Below are 15,666 nucleotides of genomic sequence, written 5' to 3'. Positions count from 1 at the left end.
ACAGACAGTTTCATGAGGGAAAGGGATGCACTCCTGATACTGACAGGAGGATGCCAGTAAAACAATCAGTCTTAACTCTTCATGGCTATTTGGTTTCAGCACCAAGGAGGCAAGGGACTGTAAATGTCACTAGGGGCGTCAGAGAAGGACCAGGGGGACAGAACCACAATGCACCTGGTGCTTGACATGTTCTTGATGCTCGACAGTGTTGAGCCGGTCCCAGGATGCTTTGCAGCTCCTGTGACAGAGTTCTAGACAGGAAACAGCTGCAGGTATCAGGCGGTAGGCAGTTTGGCAAGCAGGGCTGGATGGGTGGCCCCAGGCTGGCCTACACAGTGGCTCGGGGTCAAGAATCGTTGTCTCTGTGATGGTTGGTGGATCTGGAACACTGGTCGAGGCATCTCGGACAGCTTTAGTGACTGCAGTCTGTCAACAATCAGTGTTCAGCCAGTCGCGGTTCGAGGGCTCGACTGCCTCGAAAATGTGCCTAAAAGATGGATGCTGGTTGATGCTTGTGTGGCACTTCTCCAAGAGCTTCTTCGCAGGGCTTGTGTCATCCTTTAAGACGGACGGCCCAAAGCTGAGGAGAGTGCTTGCAGGCAACAGCCTTGTCCTTTGTTTAGAGACTCTCTGGCACTTCCCACCTAGGAAGCTTGCTGGCAGAACCTTGCAGGGCACTCTGTGTGCTGGCTGGTTACCGGTTCTGGAGCTGCTGGATGGGTCCTCTGAGTCCGGTATCTCCCTCTGTTCCCTGGGAGATGTTTATCTTACTTCCCTCTTGGAAATCCTGGCCTTCCTTCACTGACGGAAGATGTAAGGCAGCCAAGTTCCAAATGAGTCCTTCTTACTCCTTTCGAAGTCGTCGGATAATCTGCTAATTCAGGGGCTTAGCCCTATTTTAAAGCCAAATGGGCCCGAGTGATTGGTGCAGGCAAAGCCTACCTTAAGGAACCGATCCGGAGTCCCCACCAACAATCTTCTGTAATGCGAGAGGTAAGGACCACAGTGCTTCGCAACAGGAAAGGAAGTGGAAGTGGTTGACAACATGTACCCCTAAGTCCCACTCATCTTCCTGTCTGTTGTAGATCAATCTGTCTTTCTGGTTAACTGAGCCCTCTGTGACTCTTGATCAAAGAGCAGGTCTGCCTTGAAGTTTGTGACGGGAGCAGACTTCCTTTCTACCTTAAATCACATACTTCTCCCCTCTGAAAGGGGTCCTCTCTGCAGGACTTGCCTATAGTAAATAGTGGACCCAGCCATGCCATTCACTGTCCTTCATACAGAGGGGTGGGAACTACCTTCAAGGTGACACATTGCATATCAAAGAGGTGTTCGTTTTCCTGCCTATTATTAAGTTCTGTGACCAGGCGTATTCACAGGCCTGCTTCAATTAACTCTCGTCAGTATGCGCCTCCACCACACAGAACCTAGAAACTAGAACAGGGTGGATCCATGGAGCCTTCGATACTTAATTAGGCTGGCCATGGGAGGAGGACAGTGCTGCCCTTCTCTTCTGGATGTTTTTGTGCACCCCTCACTCTCATCTGTCAGATAAATGTGACAGGGAGGACTTCGCCTGTAGGCTGTGTCCCCCAGAGTACACTGGACTGTGTATTTGTTGAGCGGTGAGCATTAGAAGCTCCACACATTTTCGGAGGTTGATCCCTCATCATTCAATTTCCTTAAAAATCATTGAAAAAAAGCCCAGGTGAGTGCACACTCCCCGTGCAGATGGTCAAATCCCTCACAGAGGAACACCCTGCAATGCAAAGTGGGTCGAAGTATCTGTGTACTACATGTGGGACATAAGAAAAATCTCCATAACCAACCTCCATTGCATTTGATCCCTATGAAGTTTGTATGGTTTTAGCACAAGCATGGAAGCTGGCAGCACCTATAAGTATCCTTGCCTCGTCTCCCCCATTGGAGGTACTAATGTGGGCGGAGACAGTGTCATGTGAATGCAGGGTTTGTGAATGTTCTGGGTGGGAGCATGTGTGGAGAATGCAGTGTGAATGTTCTGTTTGCATTTGAGTGAATATGAGAGAAGGTGTATGGGTGAGAGACTCGTGAGTGAATGGTCATGAATGTGATTGTGTGTGAATGTTTTGGGTGATTGCCTGTGTGGTGAATTCAGTGTGAATGATCTGGCTGCATATGTGAGTGAATGCGAGAGAAGGTGTACAGGTAAGTAACTGATGAGTGAATGGATGTGAATCGGATTATGTGTGCATGCAAGGCACTGTGGGGCACAGGGAGCACTGCATTATTGCTGCCATTTCCTTAAAGTGACATGGTATGTTAAAATGGCATTTTTGGGCAAAGCACACTTCACGACTGTTATTACGTGGCCAGACTAACATTTTGGTGCAGACCACCTAAACATTTCTTACTGTGGCATGACATTTTTTTACTGGGCATCTATGATAAAGCCAGCACAAGTGTTATTATTTGTCTAGACTGGAATGTTGGTGCAGACCATCTAGCCATTTCTCACTGTAACATGGCATGATTTACTGGACATCTATGATATAAAACAAGAATAATAAGTGATATTGCAAGGCTAGACTGGCATATTTTGGTGCAACTAGTCTGGCAACAATTTCTCACTGTGGTATGGCATTGTTTACTGAGAATAGAGGGCAAAGAAACATGATAAGTGTTTTATGTGTGTAGACTTCCCTACATTGGTGCAGGAGTTTGGACATGTTTTCTTATTGTGTCATGGTATTTTAATGGCAAAGCCACCAGAAATATGTTCTTACGTAGGGGTCCTGGCATATATTAGCAGAGCCAGCTTGAACATATTGTTTTACAGTATCATTACTGGCGTTATGAACAAAGTAAAAATGAGTATGTTCTTATATGGGAATACTGGCATATATTGGTGAAGCCAGTATGGAAATGTAAGGGCACAGCTAGCATGAACATGTTTTTGATCCTGGCATATATTGTGGGGAAAGGCATGAAAATGTGCTAGGAAACGTTCCTGTGCACTGTTGGTAACTTACATCAATTGGATTTTTTCATGAATTACCCTACACAAACAATTGCAAAATTGTCTGTCTTTTTACCAGTTTTTAAAAGAATGTGTGCTGCATAATGCACCATTTGAACCCATTATTCAAAAAAGGGTTTTGGTGGGCCAAGCCCTTGAAGCACCTTTAGTTGGTTCGGCCTTGCTTGCTACGCTCGGCAGCTCTCACATTCTTCGGCCAAATAATGACGTCCCTCTAAAAAATTCAACCACTGCCACTGGTGGTCCAGGCCAGCCAGGAGTGTGCCACGTCCTGTGGTTTGTTGAGAAGCTTGGGGGGGTGGGGAGGTTCAGCCTGGCTTGCAGGGGGCCCCCCACATTTAGTGTTACGCCACTGGGCGGAGGTGCATTTGATTTCCGTGCTCAGATTGTGTAAATGCACGCAGTAGATGTCATGCCGAGTGCCCTGCTCCATGATGTGAATGTTAATCAGGGTGCCGCAGAGGTGGCAAGCCAGGGGTATACACCGTTTTTGTGGGTTCCGTGCATCAGCACCATTTCATGCCCTGATGAAAATGAGGGTGTCTGTATTTTGTTTATGCATTTACTATTTATATTCAGTCCTATTACCAACCAGTTGCATCACAAGGCTCTCTGCGCTGATAATAGCATTATTTGAGCCCTTGCAGACAACTTAGCGTGTGGTGCATGCTATACAAGAAAGATAGTTCATAGGGTCCATGCACCTGCTCCTTGCCCCTTTATGTAAACGGCAGGCCGAATTTATATCGCAGGGTAAATTAGATAGCTTTTCATCACACACACACCTCATTTGAAAGACTTTAAGTGCACTTAAAGATTACACAATTTTGGTTGTATCGGGATGTTTTTGCGTTTGTTGGTACTGAGTGTGCCAATAGATTAAATTTACAATAGATGTAACATGTAACTGACATTAACATAATAGGACTGTGTTTGCTAAATGTAATGATGATGTTATGGTAGTTTCTATGACTTAACATATTAACAATGTATGTTTTAATCCTTTGAAGTTATGTGATCTTATTGATATTCATATATATCGGAAGCATACTTTTTATGAATAAAAATGATTTAAAAAAAATAAAAAAGATTACACCATTGTTATACGTTTTTATGATTCGTATGTTACCACTATCGAATGCTTCTGTCAATACACTGCAATAACAGCGACATTATTCAATCACGGAGAGGCAATTCTGTTTGTGATGTGGGTTTTGTAAGACTGCTTAGTGGGTTAATGTACCTGTTGTTGGATGTTCATATTTAAATGTTTTTACAGAACATTAGGCTCTAGCAGGGCTGTGAAGTTGCCCTGCGTGTATTTAATCCATTTATGATTTTTAAATTGCATTCTGGGACTTAAAGTCGAGCATGAAGAGCGCTTGGAGACCTTTCAAGTGGCATGAGTAAGCGCTATGAATCCCAGTCACATAAGATACTATGACACGTATGATATGCTAAGCTAATGCCTGTATGGCCAGGGGCAATTTCAGCGCTCGCTCAGAGGGCTCCGGTTCGCTATGGCAAATGCCCTCAATGTGTCTCTGAGGGTGGTGTGGGGTTGTGTATTTAGTTGTTTCTGTTCTGTATAAGCCCGCGTGCTGAGACACCTGCGTGCAACCTGCAGGGCCTCTCCCTGGAATCGCAGCCGGGCTGATATGTCATTTCAACCTTTAGATTTTAATAAAATAAGTACCACTGAAATAGGGACGCCTGCTGATACGCATCAAGATACGAGGCAGACTTCTTATTTTGTAGCCGATATGTACCTCGGAGAACTCACCTGGTGCTGATCACGGGGTGTAGTTGTCACTCCCGGAAGGTCTGACTCAGCCCTTCATCTTTCATTCAAGAAATTTCAGTAGAATGAAGATTCAATAATAGAAACATAAACGTATTCAGACAGTGCTGCAAAGCTCAGGACTGGGCCAGTAAGAAGAATCAAAGAATTCCGTTATTATTGTTCGATATAATCATGTTGCTCCTGATTGTAAATAAAGGTGCACCGTGAGCCCTTTAATTGAATTTTTGAACAGCCGCTCGTAATTTATTTATCGGATTTGGATAGCTTTATGCATAGGTCTCATGAATACTTTAGCACTGACGTCAGCGATATACCGAGCCCTCCTGGGCTGCTCCAGTGCGGGCCAGTCTGAGTCAGCTTAATGATGGGAAAACGAGATGAAGCCTGTGTCAGGTGACACCAACGGATGGCCGCGCGCGAGCCTCTCCACACAAGACACAAGCACAACAAACATTAGAACAAAGTGCAAGAAAAGTGCGCAGTCTCCGTGAGAGGTGTCGCGTGCATCTGGAGGAGCGGCTCTTCTCATTGGTGGAAGCAGCTGCCTGTCTCTTAACTGACCCCACCCTCTTTCGAATAAATAAGGTCCCTCTCCCACAGAGAGCTCAGATCCAGCTCTGAGTTGTGTTCTTGCTTCAACAGTGTTTGAACGGAACGCGGCTCCGGGTTTCCTGAAACCGACATCCAATTTATAATAATTTTCGACTATCGCCGACACCACTTACATCGCCATGGAGTCCCAGGTGCGCCAGAACTTCTCCCGAGAGTGCGAAGCGGCCATCAACTGCATGGTGAACACCGAGCTGTACGCCTCCTACGTCTACCTGTCCATGGTGAGTACAGGCCTTAGCGCCCCTCCTCCCCCACCCCACATCTCCCCAGTGGCTGCATACCCACCCACTGCAGGTAAATGTGCGCTGCACGCATCTGTTCCTGCTTGGAATGGGCTGTGTCGTGTCCACCGCCAGTGCCAATGTCCAACTGTCCATCCAGGTTACTTAACTGCACGAGCAGATAGCCGTGTTCCTTGTAAGACAGTGCGGTCCATTTTGTCAAGCCTGTTCATTTTAAGACCAAGTGCAAAAGTAAACGTTTGAAGCAGGACACTCGCCTTTACGCTTCAGTTGTATATTTGTTTTAGTAAAAAATGTAAACGCCGCCATTACATTACGCTTTGGAGATGGCATTTACAAGGGACTTCCAAGAAATCCGCCCTCTTTTAGACGTTGCTAAATGTATATTCCACAGGAAAGCATTGTTGTTCCCTATGCGCCCCCACGCCTTGCCCAAAATCCATCCTTCTGGGATCTCTTTGGCTTGCCAGTGTTATATCTAAGCAGACTGCTGACAGTTAATGCTTTAAATGAAACTGCAAATGCGCTTCTAATGTAATAAAAATGTCTTAAGCTATGGAGCCTTGAGCCACTGCTTTTATCTCTATCAGCCTTGAAGGCCTGTTATTGACATAGCCAACAGATTTGCCTTATTGATAGGCCTTTGCCAAGCACTATTATCCCATGCACAGGAAATCGCATTGTTTTCCAGCTGTGCCCTTTTCTGGCCAATTTGTAAATTTGGGGTAAAGCCTGCTATCCCAGGCTGAAACAAAATCCCAAACTGTTGGCTTTGCCAATGCTTGTTTCTCTTCCCGACGCAGAAGTCGGGCTTCTGGTGCGTTTGTCCCTGTTTTGTGAAGAGCTGTTTTTTTTTATAGTGCGGTTCATGCTAGATTCCGCCTGCTTCCGAGCCCTCACGCTGTACCCCCTAGAAACGAAATCGCACACGCCAATGAGCGCTGCGAAGGCGGGGATCGGGCGCTAAGGGATTAGAAGAACACCCATATAGACTGGTTGTGGAGGCAGGTTTTGATGCCAACGGGGTGATGGCTTTCATAGCGGGGAGGGGCTTATCAGTCACCCAGCCCTATGCCTCGCTCTAGCCCTACACTGGCAAGCAGGTTATGAAGCTCTGCAAACTGTACAGCATGGGAGCTTTCACACGGAACCAGAAAATAAGCCAAGATGGGCAGAAACTCTTCTGGAGTAGAGGAGTGCCCAGTTTTTATTTCAGGGGCTGTAACACAAATGTTGGTGTACATGGAGCAATTGTCACCCCGAGTAAGGCCAGACGTGGGTCCTGTGACTGCTGAACCTCAGTACCCTAGCGACGCATCACTTTTTGCTTGGGGCGGGGCGGGGGGGGGGGGGGGGTGGGATTTGCCTAGAAGGTATATGAACAGTTCGGCTGGACTGCTCCTTTGGGTGTGGGACCAAGCCTGATTTGCAGTGCTTTAGGTGGGCCCCCTGGTCCCACCACAACATTGTTGGGACACATTATCCTGCTGCAACCGTGACTGGAGATGCAGCCGCCATTTTCGAGTAAGGCAAGCTGACGGAAGTGACTTCCATCAGTCACAGTAACTTCCTCGTGCGAGGGGGAGGTGAGTGTATCACAAGAGGAAGTGACTGACCTTTTTTGTTCCCCTCCTCAGGTCACTGAGGTGTCTTTGACCCTTTGGACGAAGTAGGCTCTATGCAGGGCCGGCCTTGGGGCCAGCAACGCCCTGGGCGAACTGGCGCCCTCCCCCACTGCGCCCCCAGGGGCGGGGCCAGGATGGGCAACTTTTATTTATATTTTTTTAACTTCCTCGCTCCGGCGAGGAGGTTAAATAGGTGCCGTTAGCACCCCATTGTCATTGAATGAGCCCGCCATCGTGGGTTCATTCAATGTGGCGCCTGCCACACCTTCTGCCACCACGCCAGCTCGGGGGAGAGCGTGAAAGACTCCCTGGAGCTGGCGTGGTGGGGGGCTAATGGCGCATTTCTTGTGAAAAGTGTCCACGGCAGTGGGGCTCATTTAAATGCACCCACCGCCGCGGGCACCTTTTACAGTAAAAGGCCGCCTGCTGCGCCTTGTCCCACAACGCCAGCTCGGGGGAGCCCTTGAAAGACTGCCCCGAGCTGGCATGGCAGGGGCAAAAGGCGCCCTGGGGGGGTGGCGCCCCGGGCGGTCGCCTGGCTTGCCCCCCCCCCCCCCTAAGGCCGGCTTTGGCTCTACGTTTATTAAAGATGGCTTAAATAATCAATCCATTTTTTATAAAGCTTTGACATCAAAGCTTCAAAAGATTGATTGAATGGTGTACTTTTCAAGCCATATTTTATAAACCTAGAAATGTATTTATAAAACATAGGTAAGATTTCTATGTCTATAAAATATGGCTTGCATAGTAAGGTATGCATTTATATATTTGTGTACCTTACTGTGGTTTGTGTACTCTTTCAGGGAATTCCCCCTCCCCCCACGATTTATTACCCCAGTTGAAGCCCTGATTAATGGCCAGTGGTTACGATTCATTCATAACCTTCCAAACATCAACGTTCAGTGTTGGGGTAAGAAGAGTGTCCCCACCTCACATGTCTCCAGGGATCTGGCCTAGTTATCTTGCATAGATGGGTCCTGCATTTTCAAAGCTGTTTTGGGGCAAGTAAGCTACCTCGGTGGGTAAATGATTGCTGCAGAAAGTTGAGGGATATAGCTTTGAGTCCCAGCTGTGGTTAATTAGAATGCAATCCTTCTGACGGTGATTTACATAATCAATTGCATGATGTCAGATGGGTTGAGCAGAACACTATTGCTCCTCTTTTTTTTTTTTTTTTTTTTTTTTTTTTCTTTTTTCTTTTCTTCTTAGACGTATTGCCACTTGAAAGGCCTGTTTTAAAAAAACAGAACGGTAGAGCAAAATGTACTAGCCTCATCTGTGTGAAAAGGAAAACAAGAACACGGCAAATGTGACCAGTTAGTTCTCAGAAAGCAGAGTCTCTTCCTTGAGCCAGGACATGTGGCAAGCTGGACTCCAGCAAAGTGTTCTATGAATGCACCCTAGTGAGAGTCCGCGGACCATTAGGCATCAGGGGAGGTGGGGGGGCTCGGCCAGTAGAATGGGAGCCACGCCCCATTGAACTACCCACAGAACAAAGTCGGTGCACAGGAGGAAGAGTTGGGAGGGGGAAGTATTAAAAGGGAACACTTTGTTCTTTTAATTATCTTGGATATGATTCAACCCAACCATTATCAAATAGTTTTGTTTCAAAGTTTACAAAGGAAACTCTTTTCAACATAGATGATTTGCGGGAGTGAAATGCCAGCCAAGTCCACAGGGCTACTGATGGTAACTAAGCCTCTTGCAAGGTGTCAATAAAAACTTGCTCTAGTCCCTGTGAAATTCCCATGACCACTTGCTGATCCCGCCATGTGCTGTGAGTCCCTGTTGACTCTCTCTCCCCTCGCTTCTTTTTCCAGTCCTACTACTTTGACCGGGATGATGTCGCCCTGAGCCACGTAGCCAAGTACTTCAAGGAGCAGAGCCACGAGGAGCGCGAGCACGCCGAGAAGTTCCTGAAATACCAGAACAAGCGCGGGGGCCGCGTGGTGCTGCAGGATGTCAAAGTGAGATGAGGCGGTTCTTTACTTGCTTAGGGTTACCCGGGCGCCTCATTTAGGGCTATGGTGGGACCGAGGGACTACTTTAGCTACTCGGGTGGGGCTGAAGGCCTTCTTTCAATATTAGAGGTAAATCTTCTTTAACTGTATAGAGTTACCAGAAGGTCTGCTTTACCTTCACTAGGAAAGCAGGGCGGGGGTCTATTTCTCTGCAGAGGGATAGAAAATTGTATTTTCTTACCTTCTGGCTAGGCCTTTATTTGTGGCACAGGTGTAACTGAGGGCCTTTTCTATTTGTTGGGAATGCCACCCCTCTTTGATCAGTCATTACCCCATGCCCCTGTATTGCTCGCCTATGCCACCCTGTGTGTTCATAATCTGACCTCGGTGGTTATGAGGCCTGGATATTTACTCTTCGCATCTTTTGCAGAAGCCAGAGCGTGACGAGTGGGACAACACCCTGGATGCCATGCAGGCGGCCCTGCAGCTGGAGAAGACCGTGAACCAGGCCCTGCTGGACCTGCACAAGCTGGCCACTGACGAGGTCGATCCCCATGTGAGTATTCGAGAGGCTCTCTCTGCTGGGGGGGGGTCCCAAGCTCAGGTGCCCCATCCAGAGTCCTCATTCTGAATGGGGTGGCTTTGCAACACTTGCACTACCCTAGAGGAGGGCTGGTGTAGCCAAACTAAAAACCAACCCAACATTTAACTATTCGGTTGAGCTTTAGCATCAATCATAGGTAAAGTGTACAGATGGGCAGGAGTTAAGATGTGGTGATTTACACACAGCTTGTGGGTGTTTGGTTATTTAGCAACCCATCGTGCACACATGGCCATGCTAATCCCTGCGACCATTTCTGCCCCCAGCTATCTGCCCCTCTCGGCCCAAATCGCACCCTCCTGTGAACTGTTTGGGCTAGCTCTATCACGCAGTAGCTTCAGACTTTGTGCTGCATATGACATACCAAAGCTGTCTACGCAGTAGTCTGAAATTTACTGGCTTGATTCGAGCTGTAAAAGAGCTCGAGGTGTCATACAAATATCTTAACTTCAGTCACTTGATTCATAAGCAATATGTGCCCTTCATCTGGTCTTTGCATTGACAGCCTGATCAAATTAAGCAATTGGAACGCCCATGTATGATATCCGTCATCATATGGCACTCACACCGTTTTACAGCACTTAGCCAAGTTATGGGTGGGTAAGAACCATGCTGACAGTTTTTGGCAAATGCCTATCCCATCTCTACACAAGGCAATACTGTTAGCTTTGCCAATGCTTGTTTTTGTTCCATGCCTTAATCTTGCCCCATGGAGGGGGATTCTGTCCTCAGCATCACTGAGTTACTTACTTACCACACGTCCTATATATATTTTTTGCCATGTCTCTTTTGAATATGGATCATTACTATGTCTTTTGAAATATTTCTGTGCTGGGAGTGTCTTGGGTGTTGAGCTAGATCTTTCACTTTTGTTTAATTTTGGCTATTCACCGTGTCTTATCACACTGCTTCTGTCTCGGCTGATTTTCATGGCCCTGTCTGCATTTACCCTGTGGTTGTCTCTTCTGGTTGGTCTGCCGTCCTGTCTATATTTTACTCCAACTGTGGCCCCTTTTTTACATGTTTTTATAATGGTTACCAGTTCTCTCACCGCTTTGTTATTTAAGCTGTTTTTCTTTCGTTTCCCAGCTCTGTGACTTCCTGGAGTCAGAGTACCTGGAGGAACAGGTGAAAGCCATCAAGCAGCTGGGAGATTACATCACCAACCTGAAGCGCCTGGGGGTGCCCCAGAATGGCATGGGCGAGTACCTGTTCGACAAGCACACCATGGGGGAGAGCAGCTAGGCTCCCCCAGAGAGGAAGACACCAGCCAGCTGTGGCCCCCTCCAGCCCTTATTCCTGGTTTTACTGCCTCCCAGGAGTGATGTGACGTCATTTGAAAGGTGTATGCTGGGCAGTGGCTCTGAGCCTGCTGTGATCACCTGACCTGAGGGGGCAGCTGCTGATCTGCCTGTCTGCAGGCTTCCAAGACATGAATAAAGGTTTTCAGCATTAACCTCTCTACCTGTGCCTGTGCTATTCTTAGCGTGAGACCAGCGTTACTTCTTATCTCTGCTATAAGAATTCAGTGCAGATGTATGTACTGTTATGCAAATGGACACACCACACTTGGAGGGTGTCGAGGTGCTGCGTTGTGACCAAGGTCCGCACTGTTGGTACAAGCGGGCTGTGGTTGTTGGGGGCAAGGGAGGTGTTACACCCCTCCAGCATTGTCACTGTTCTTCTTGCCGAGCTGAGAGGGAGGAGACGGGGGACGGGAGGGCAGGGCTCTGCCAGAGAGAGGGGAGCCATAGTCTAGGGCTTTTATGATGCAGCTATTTGTGACACCGAACGCTGGCATGGGAAAGTAGGCTTGGGGGTGGCAACCATCACACAGCCTTCTGGTCCAGGCGAGGGCAATTAAACTGTGGTGGCTGTCAAAGATCGAGGAATCGACAGATTACTTTAAGCCAAGATCTCTAGTTTATGGGTTTTATTAGACAACAGAATATTTAGAGATTAGGTGGGAAATAAAAGCGACATATAAAGCCTTCGAAACTCCTATAATACCGTGGCCCTCGTGCTTTACCTCTAGCCCAATACTCCTTAAGGTGGGGGGGGAAGTCCCCCCAGCCTTTGGAGACACATGTGCCCCACACTGAAGTCCCCTGTTTGCCTTCACACCTCCTGGTGCCTTGGGTCCTTCTTTTAAAAGGAACCCGGAGGATGTGAGCCATGGGGTTGTAGGCTTAATCCTCGATAGGCTGTGGCTGTTAAAGACTTCCCTGGATGCTACTTAGCCAGCCAGCTAGTTTAGTTTTTTTTTCTTCAAGTGGCACAGGTCCGTTGCTGACTCTCCCCCTTGACACCTGCTTCTGCTACTCTCCCTTTCCTTCTTTAGGACCACCACCTCATCTTTCTCCATCTCTCTAGCTTTGCTCTTCTGTTCCAACTCCATCCTCGTCTTCTAATCTTATGTTTGGATGCCCTGCCTGTCCTAGCCACTCCTCCACTTTCTCTTCTGCCTTCTCCCCCTTATTGGTATCTTTTACACCTTTCTCCCCTTCACATTCCCCCCCCCTCCTCCTCCTCCTTCCCGCCCTTCTCATGTTTGCTAGTGGTATATTTCCCTGTTCTGTGGTGCTTACTGCTCCTTCTTGACTATCCCCACTCCTCCCTCCCTCCTTCACTGATACCTATCCTCCTCCATCACTGCTCCTCTGAATGGAGTATCGCACCTGGTTTTGGAAGCAAGACCGTGCAGTGCAACAGAGGTTCGAATCCCACATCCGCACTTAAAAACCAAACTCGGGTATACTATTAGGTGCATTATAAAATCTCCATTAGCTCCTCATCTTTCCTGCACTAATATGCTCATCCTTCGCCTCTCATTTTCTCACCACCACTTTAGTATGCATTATAATCCAGCAATACACGTTCAATTCGTGACCCTCGAATCCTACTCTGCTGTACCCTCCTTTAAAAAATAAAAATAAGCTAATAGGGTCTCTATTTTAGTTATTTCATCTGTGTGCTGTTGTGAAGCGTGTGCTTTGCTCATCACTAGCAGTCTACAGAGTGACCAGCAGCTACTGCTCAGTGGGCGTGCCTTTGCACAGCTGCAGAGTCCTTCATAACATTAATATAGTCCACCTTCTTACAACTACATACTTTTCCTTTTGGTGGGTGGAAGCTCGGGAGGTTCCTGTTACTTCCTTTGCAAAAGGGCTCTCCCAGGTCACAATTGGGGGAAGACCCTGCTTAAACGACCGAGTCTTTATATAAGGGGGCTCCACATCCCAGTGAAAGGGGCTTCCCTGGGCTACTGAGTTACTTGAGCTAGAGTCCTTCTCTACTCCCTAGGAATATATTTACAGTCACTTCCTGTACTATCTTGGCAGGGTTGCTTGACCCCTTTAGAACCGTCTACTGCTGTTCAGGCAGGTGAACGTTCCGGGATCCTATCTTTTGTTTCGCTTCCTTCCTTCTCCAGTGAACCAGAATAAGACTGTCAGGAGTTGCCATGGTTGCTCGAGGAGGCTACGGACCTTATGCCTGTGATGGACAGCAAGCTTTGGACTCCAGAGCCTTCCAAATGGAGCAAGTGGTAACCCCTGGGCCCCAACGTCACCCCGCACTCATTATAGGACACATTTCAAATGTCTACGAGGCTTCCTGGCGTATAGACTGGGATCAGCATGCCTGTTGACCGTCATAATAAAATGGGGAGCAATTGAATGATTTTTCAATTTAAATGCAAGTGGCAATAATGTACCTACGGGTGTCTGCTTATCAGCATTTCCAAGATGTAGGAGCATGGGATTACGTTTCCCGGGCACTAGATGTGTGGAGATCATTTCATGAGCACCCCATGATTCATGCTCTATCCACCCAGGAGAAGCCATGTGCAAGCTTTACAGCAGCAATGGTGTTAAGTGTTTCGGTGCCCAGCCCCTGACGGCACCAGCTCAACGCCTTCCTGGTCTGATGGACCTTCACGCATTCCTAGCCTGAAGCCCCGAGCCTAGTGGCGGTGTCCAATACTGACTCTGTCGCTAAGGGGGAAGTCTGACCGGTTTGATATTTTGCTGATTGAAGCGCTCCAGTGAAACTTGTGCCACTTTTGGGTTTGCAACAATGATTTCCTGGCAAGCCTTGAAACCCATCATGACTACTACCAGAGCAGTCTGTGTTGGGTTGGACCCTCAGGAATTCTTATGCATTCCGGACATTTCCGATATCGTTTAACAGGGTGAAAAATAGGATCCTCCAGCCAGTGATGGTGGTAGGCGCTGGCACTGATGGTTCTGCATTGCGCCTGCGGCTCAGCCATGTCTGCATTTTACACAGTAAGTGCATAAGTACACCCCTAACTTTTTGCAACGTCCCTGGGTTTTGGGGGATTTCAGTATTGTTGACGCGTTAGCCAATGAATGCCACTTACTTGAGCTTTTCAATAAAGGTGATCATAAAGAACGGGCATAATGGCCGTCTTAATTGCTGGTAATCTTCATTACTCAAGTTCAGGTCTTGCTCGGCAGTCTTTACTAGGTGAGGCCTCATTAGGGAGACTAGTTCTTCGCAAGCCCCATTAAAAATATTTTCCTTTTCTCCTTTCCTTTTGAACTCCTCCTATAAGTTGCGTAGACTCGCACCAACTGGTTTCGGGAGCGAGGGATAGCAATGCCTGTGATGAGGAACATCTGGACCTGGAGTAATGAAGGTTTCCAGTAAATAATCGGGCCATTGTCCATCTTCCTCATCAGTCCTTGCTGAGGGTGCGCAATGCTGAAGTCCTTCCGGAGAGACAAAGCAAAAACCTGCAGCTCTTGCTTTGGCATTGGTGCTGTGATGGCCACCTAGGTAGATGGCAGCGTTTTCAGAGTTATCAGACCCTGAGTTGTTAACTCTGACAGTACAAAGAATTGCAGAGCACTAGAGTAAGTAGATTGCAGTGGTGATCATGGGTAAATATAGGAGACCCTGCTGCCAGTGAGTGGGCTCTTGGGAAACATTGCCCTTCCATCTTGAAAATAGTTTGGTTCGGGTTGGGTAAGCACCTGGGCACACTGGCACTGTGTTAGTCAAGATAATAGCTGGATAATCTATTGCTGTAGTGGAAAGCATCTACACACTGGCGTTAACCTACTGAGCTAACTGTGCTTTCTTGGCTTAAGGGTTGTTGTGCATATTTTCAGCTTATTCGAAGAGTGTAGAAAAATGCTGTTCAAGCGCATGGTCAGGGTGAGCCCGTCTGCGCTTGTGAGGGGTTAACTGCAAAAAGCACCTTGGCGCATAAACATCTGTTTTGCAAGAGGCTGACATTTGCAACCCAGCACTGCCTTGCACCGCTTTTGCTAGAAGCACTGATAAGAATGGAATGTAGGGAAGCACAGCTTCCCAAAACAAGGCAAGGATAGCCTGAGAGCCAAAGAGCTTTGAAATTTCCTATCAAAAACATGTTTTTGTGCACCGAGGGCTCTGTCGAGAAGATTCTCGAAAATCTAATACGTCACAATGATAGACAAGCAGCCCATAATCGGAAGCCTTCACCTAAGCAAGGGGGGATGGACTCTTCCTGGGCTGTTTGGAGCATGCACACAGAGCAGCACCTGGAATGCCAGCCAAGCACTGGAAGGCAGAAGCTCTTGCTGTTACATCCCTTTCCTGTGCAGGCTGCCAGAGCTAGGTTAGTTCCGGAGCGGTGCTGGGCACAAAGGGCAGCGTGGGTCCTAGGTGTGACCAGATCGCATCAAGATCAGTGATTTCTAGGAGCATAAGATATTTGCATCTCACTTGTAACTAATAACCTGCATTGTTTAGCTTGCATATTTATTCCCATTTTATAGAAAATTGCTGCTT

The 15,666-nt window shown here is 47.6% G+C and overlaps 1 protein-coding gene across 1 annotated transcript; it reads left to right on the top strand.

The window, feature by feature from the left end:
* Positions 1 to 5,387: 5,387 nt before the first annotated feature.
* LOC138453309 (ferritin heavy chain B-like) lies at positions 5,388 to 11,320 on the top strand. The gene is made up of 4 exons (XM_069606014.1): positions 5,388 to 5,656; positions 9,123 to 9,269; positions 9,694 to 9,819; positions 10,954 to 11,320. Exons 1-4 carry the CDS (start codon positions 5,555 to 5,557, stop codon positions 11,107 to 11,109), a joined length of 531 nt encoding a protein of 176 aa, XP_069462115.1. The 5' UTR covers positions 5,388 to 5,554; the 3' UTR covers positions 11,110 to 11,320.
* The last annotated feature ends 4,346 nt before the right edge of the window (positions 11,321 to 15,666 follow it).

This window comes from Ambystoma mexicanum, chromosome 1p, assembly GCF_040938575.1.
Source record: "Ambystoma mexicanum isolate Mex_15411 chromosome 1p, UKY_AmexF1_1, whole genome shotgun sequence".
NCBI lineage: Eukaryota > Metazoa > Chordata > Amphibia > Caudata > Ambystomatidae > Ambystoma > Ambystoma mexicanum.
The sequence above is the reverse complement of the archived record's forward strand: the minus strand, read 5'-3'. Positions and strand labels throughout refer to the sequence as shown.

What these genes read in the sequence shown, in the direction of transcription:
- LOC138453309 (XM_069606014.1), top strand. Translation starts at nt 5,555, where the DNA reads ATGGAGTCCCAGGTGCGCCAGAACTTCTCCCGAGAGTGCGAAGCGGCC. An exon ending in CCTACGTCTACCTGTCCATG is followed by an intron (nt 5,657 to 9,122) that starts GTGAGTACAGGC and finishes TTCTTTTTCCAG; the next exon opens with TCCTACTACTTTGACCGGGA. An exon ending in TGGTGCTGCAGGATGTCAAA is followed by an intron (nt 9,270 to 9,693) that starts GTGAGATGAGGC and finishes CATCTTTTGCAG; the next exon opens with AAGCCAGAGCGTGACGAGTG.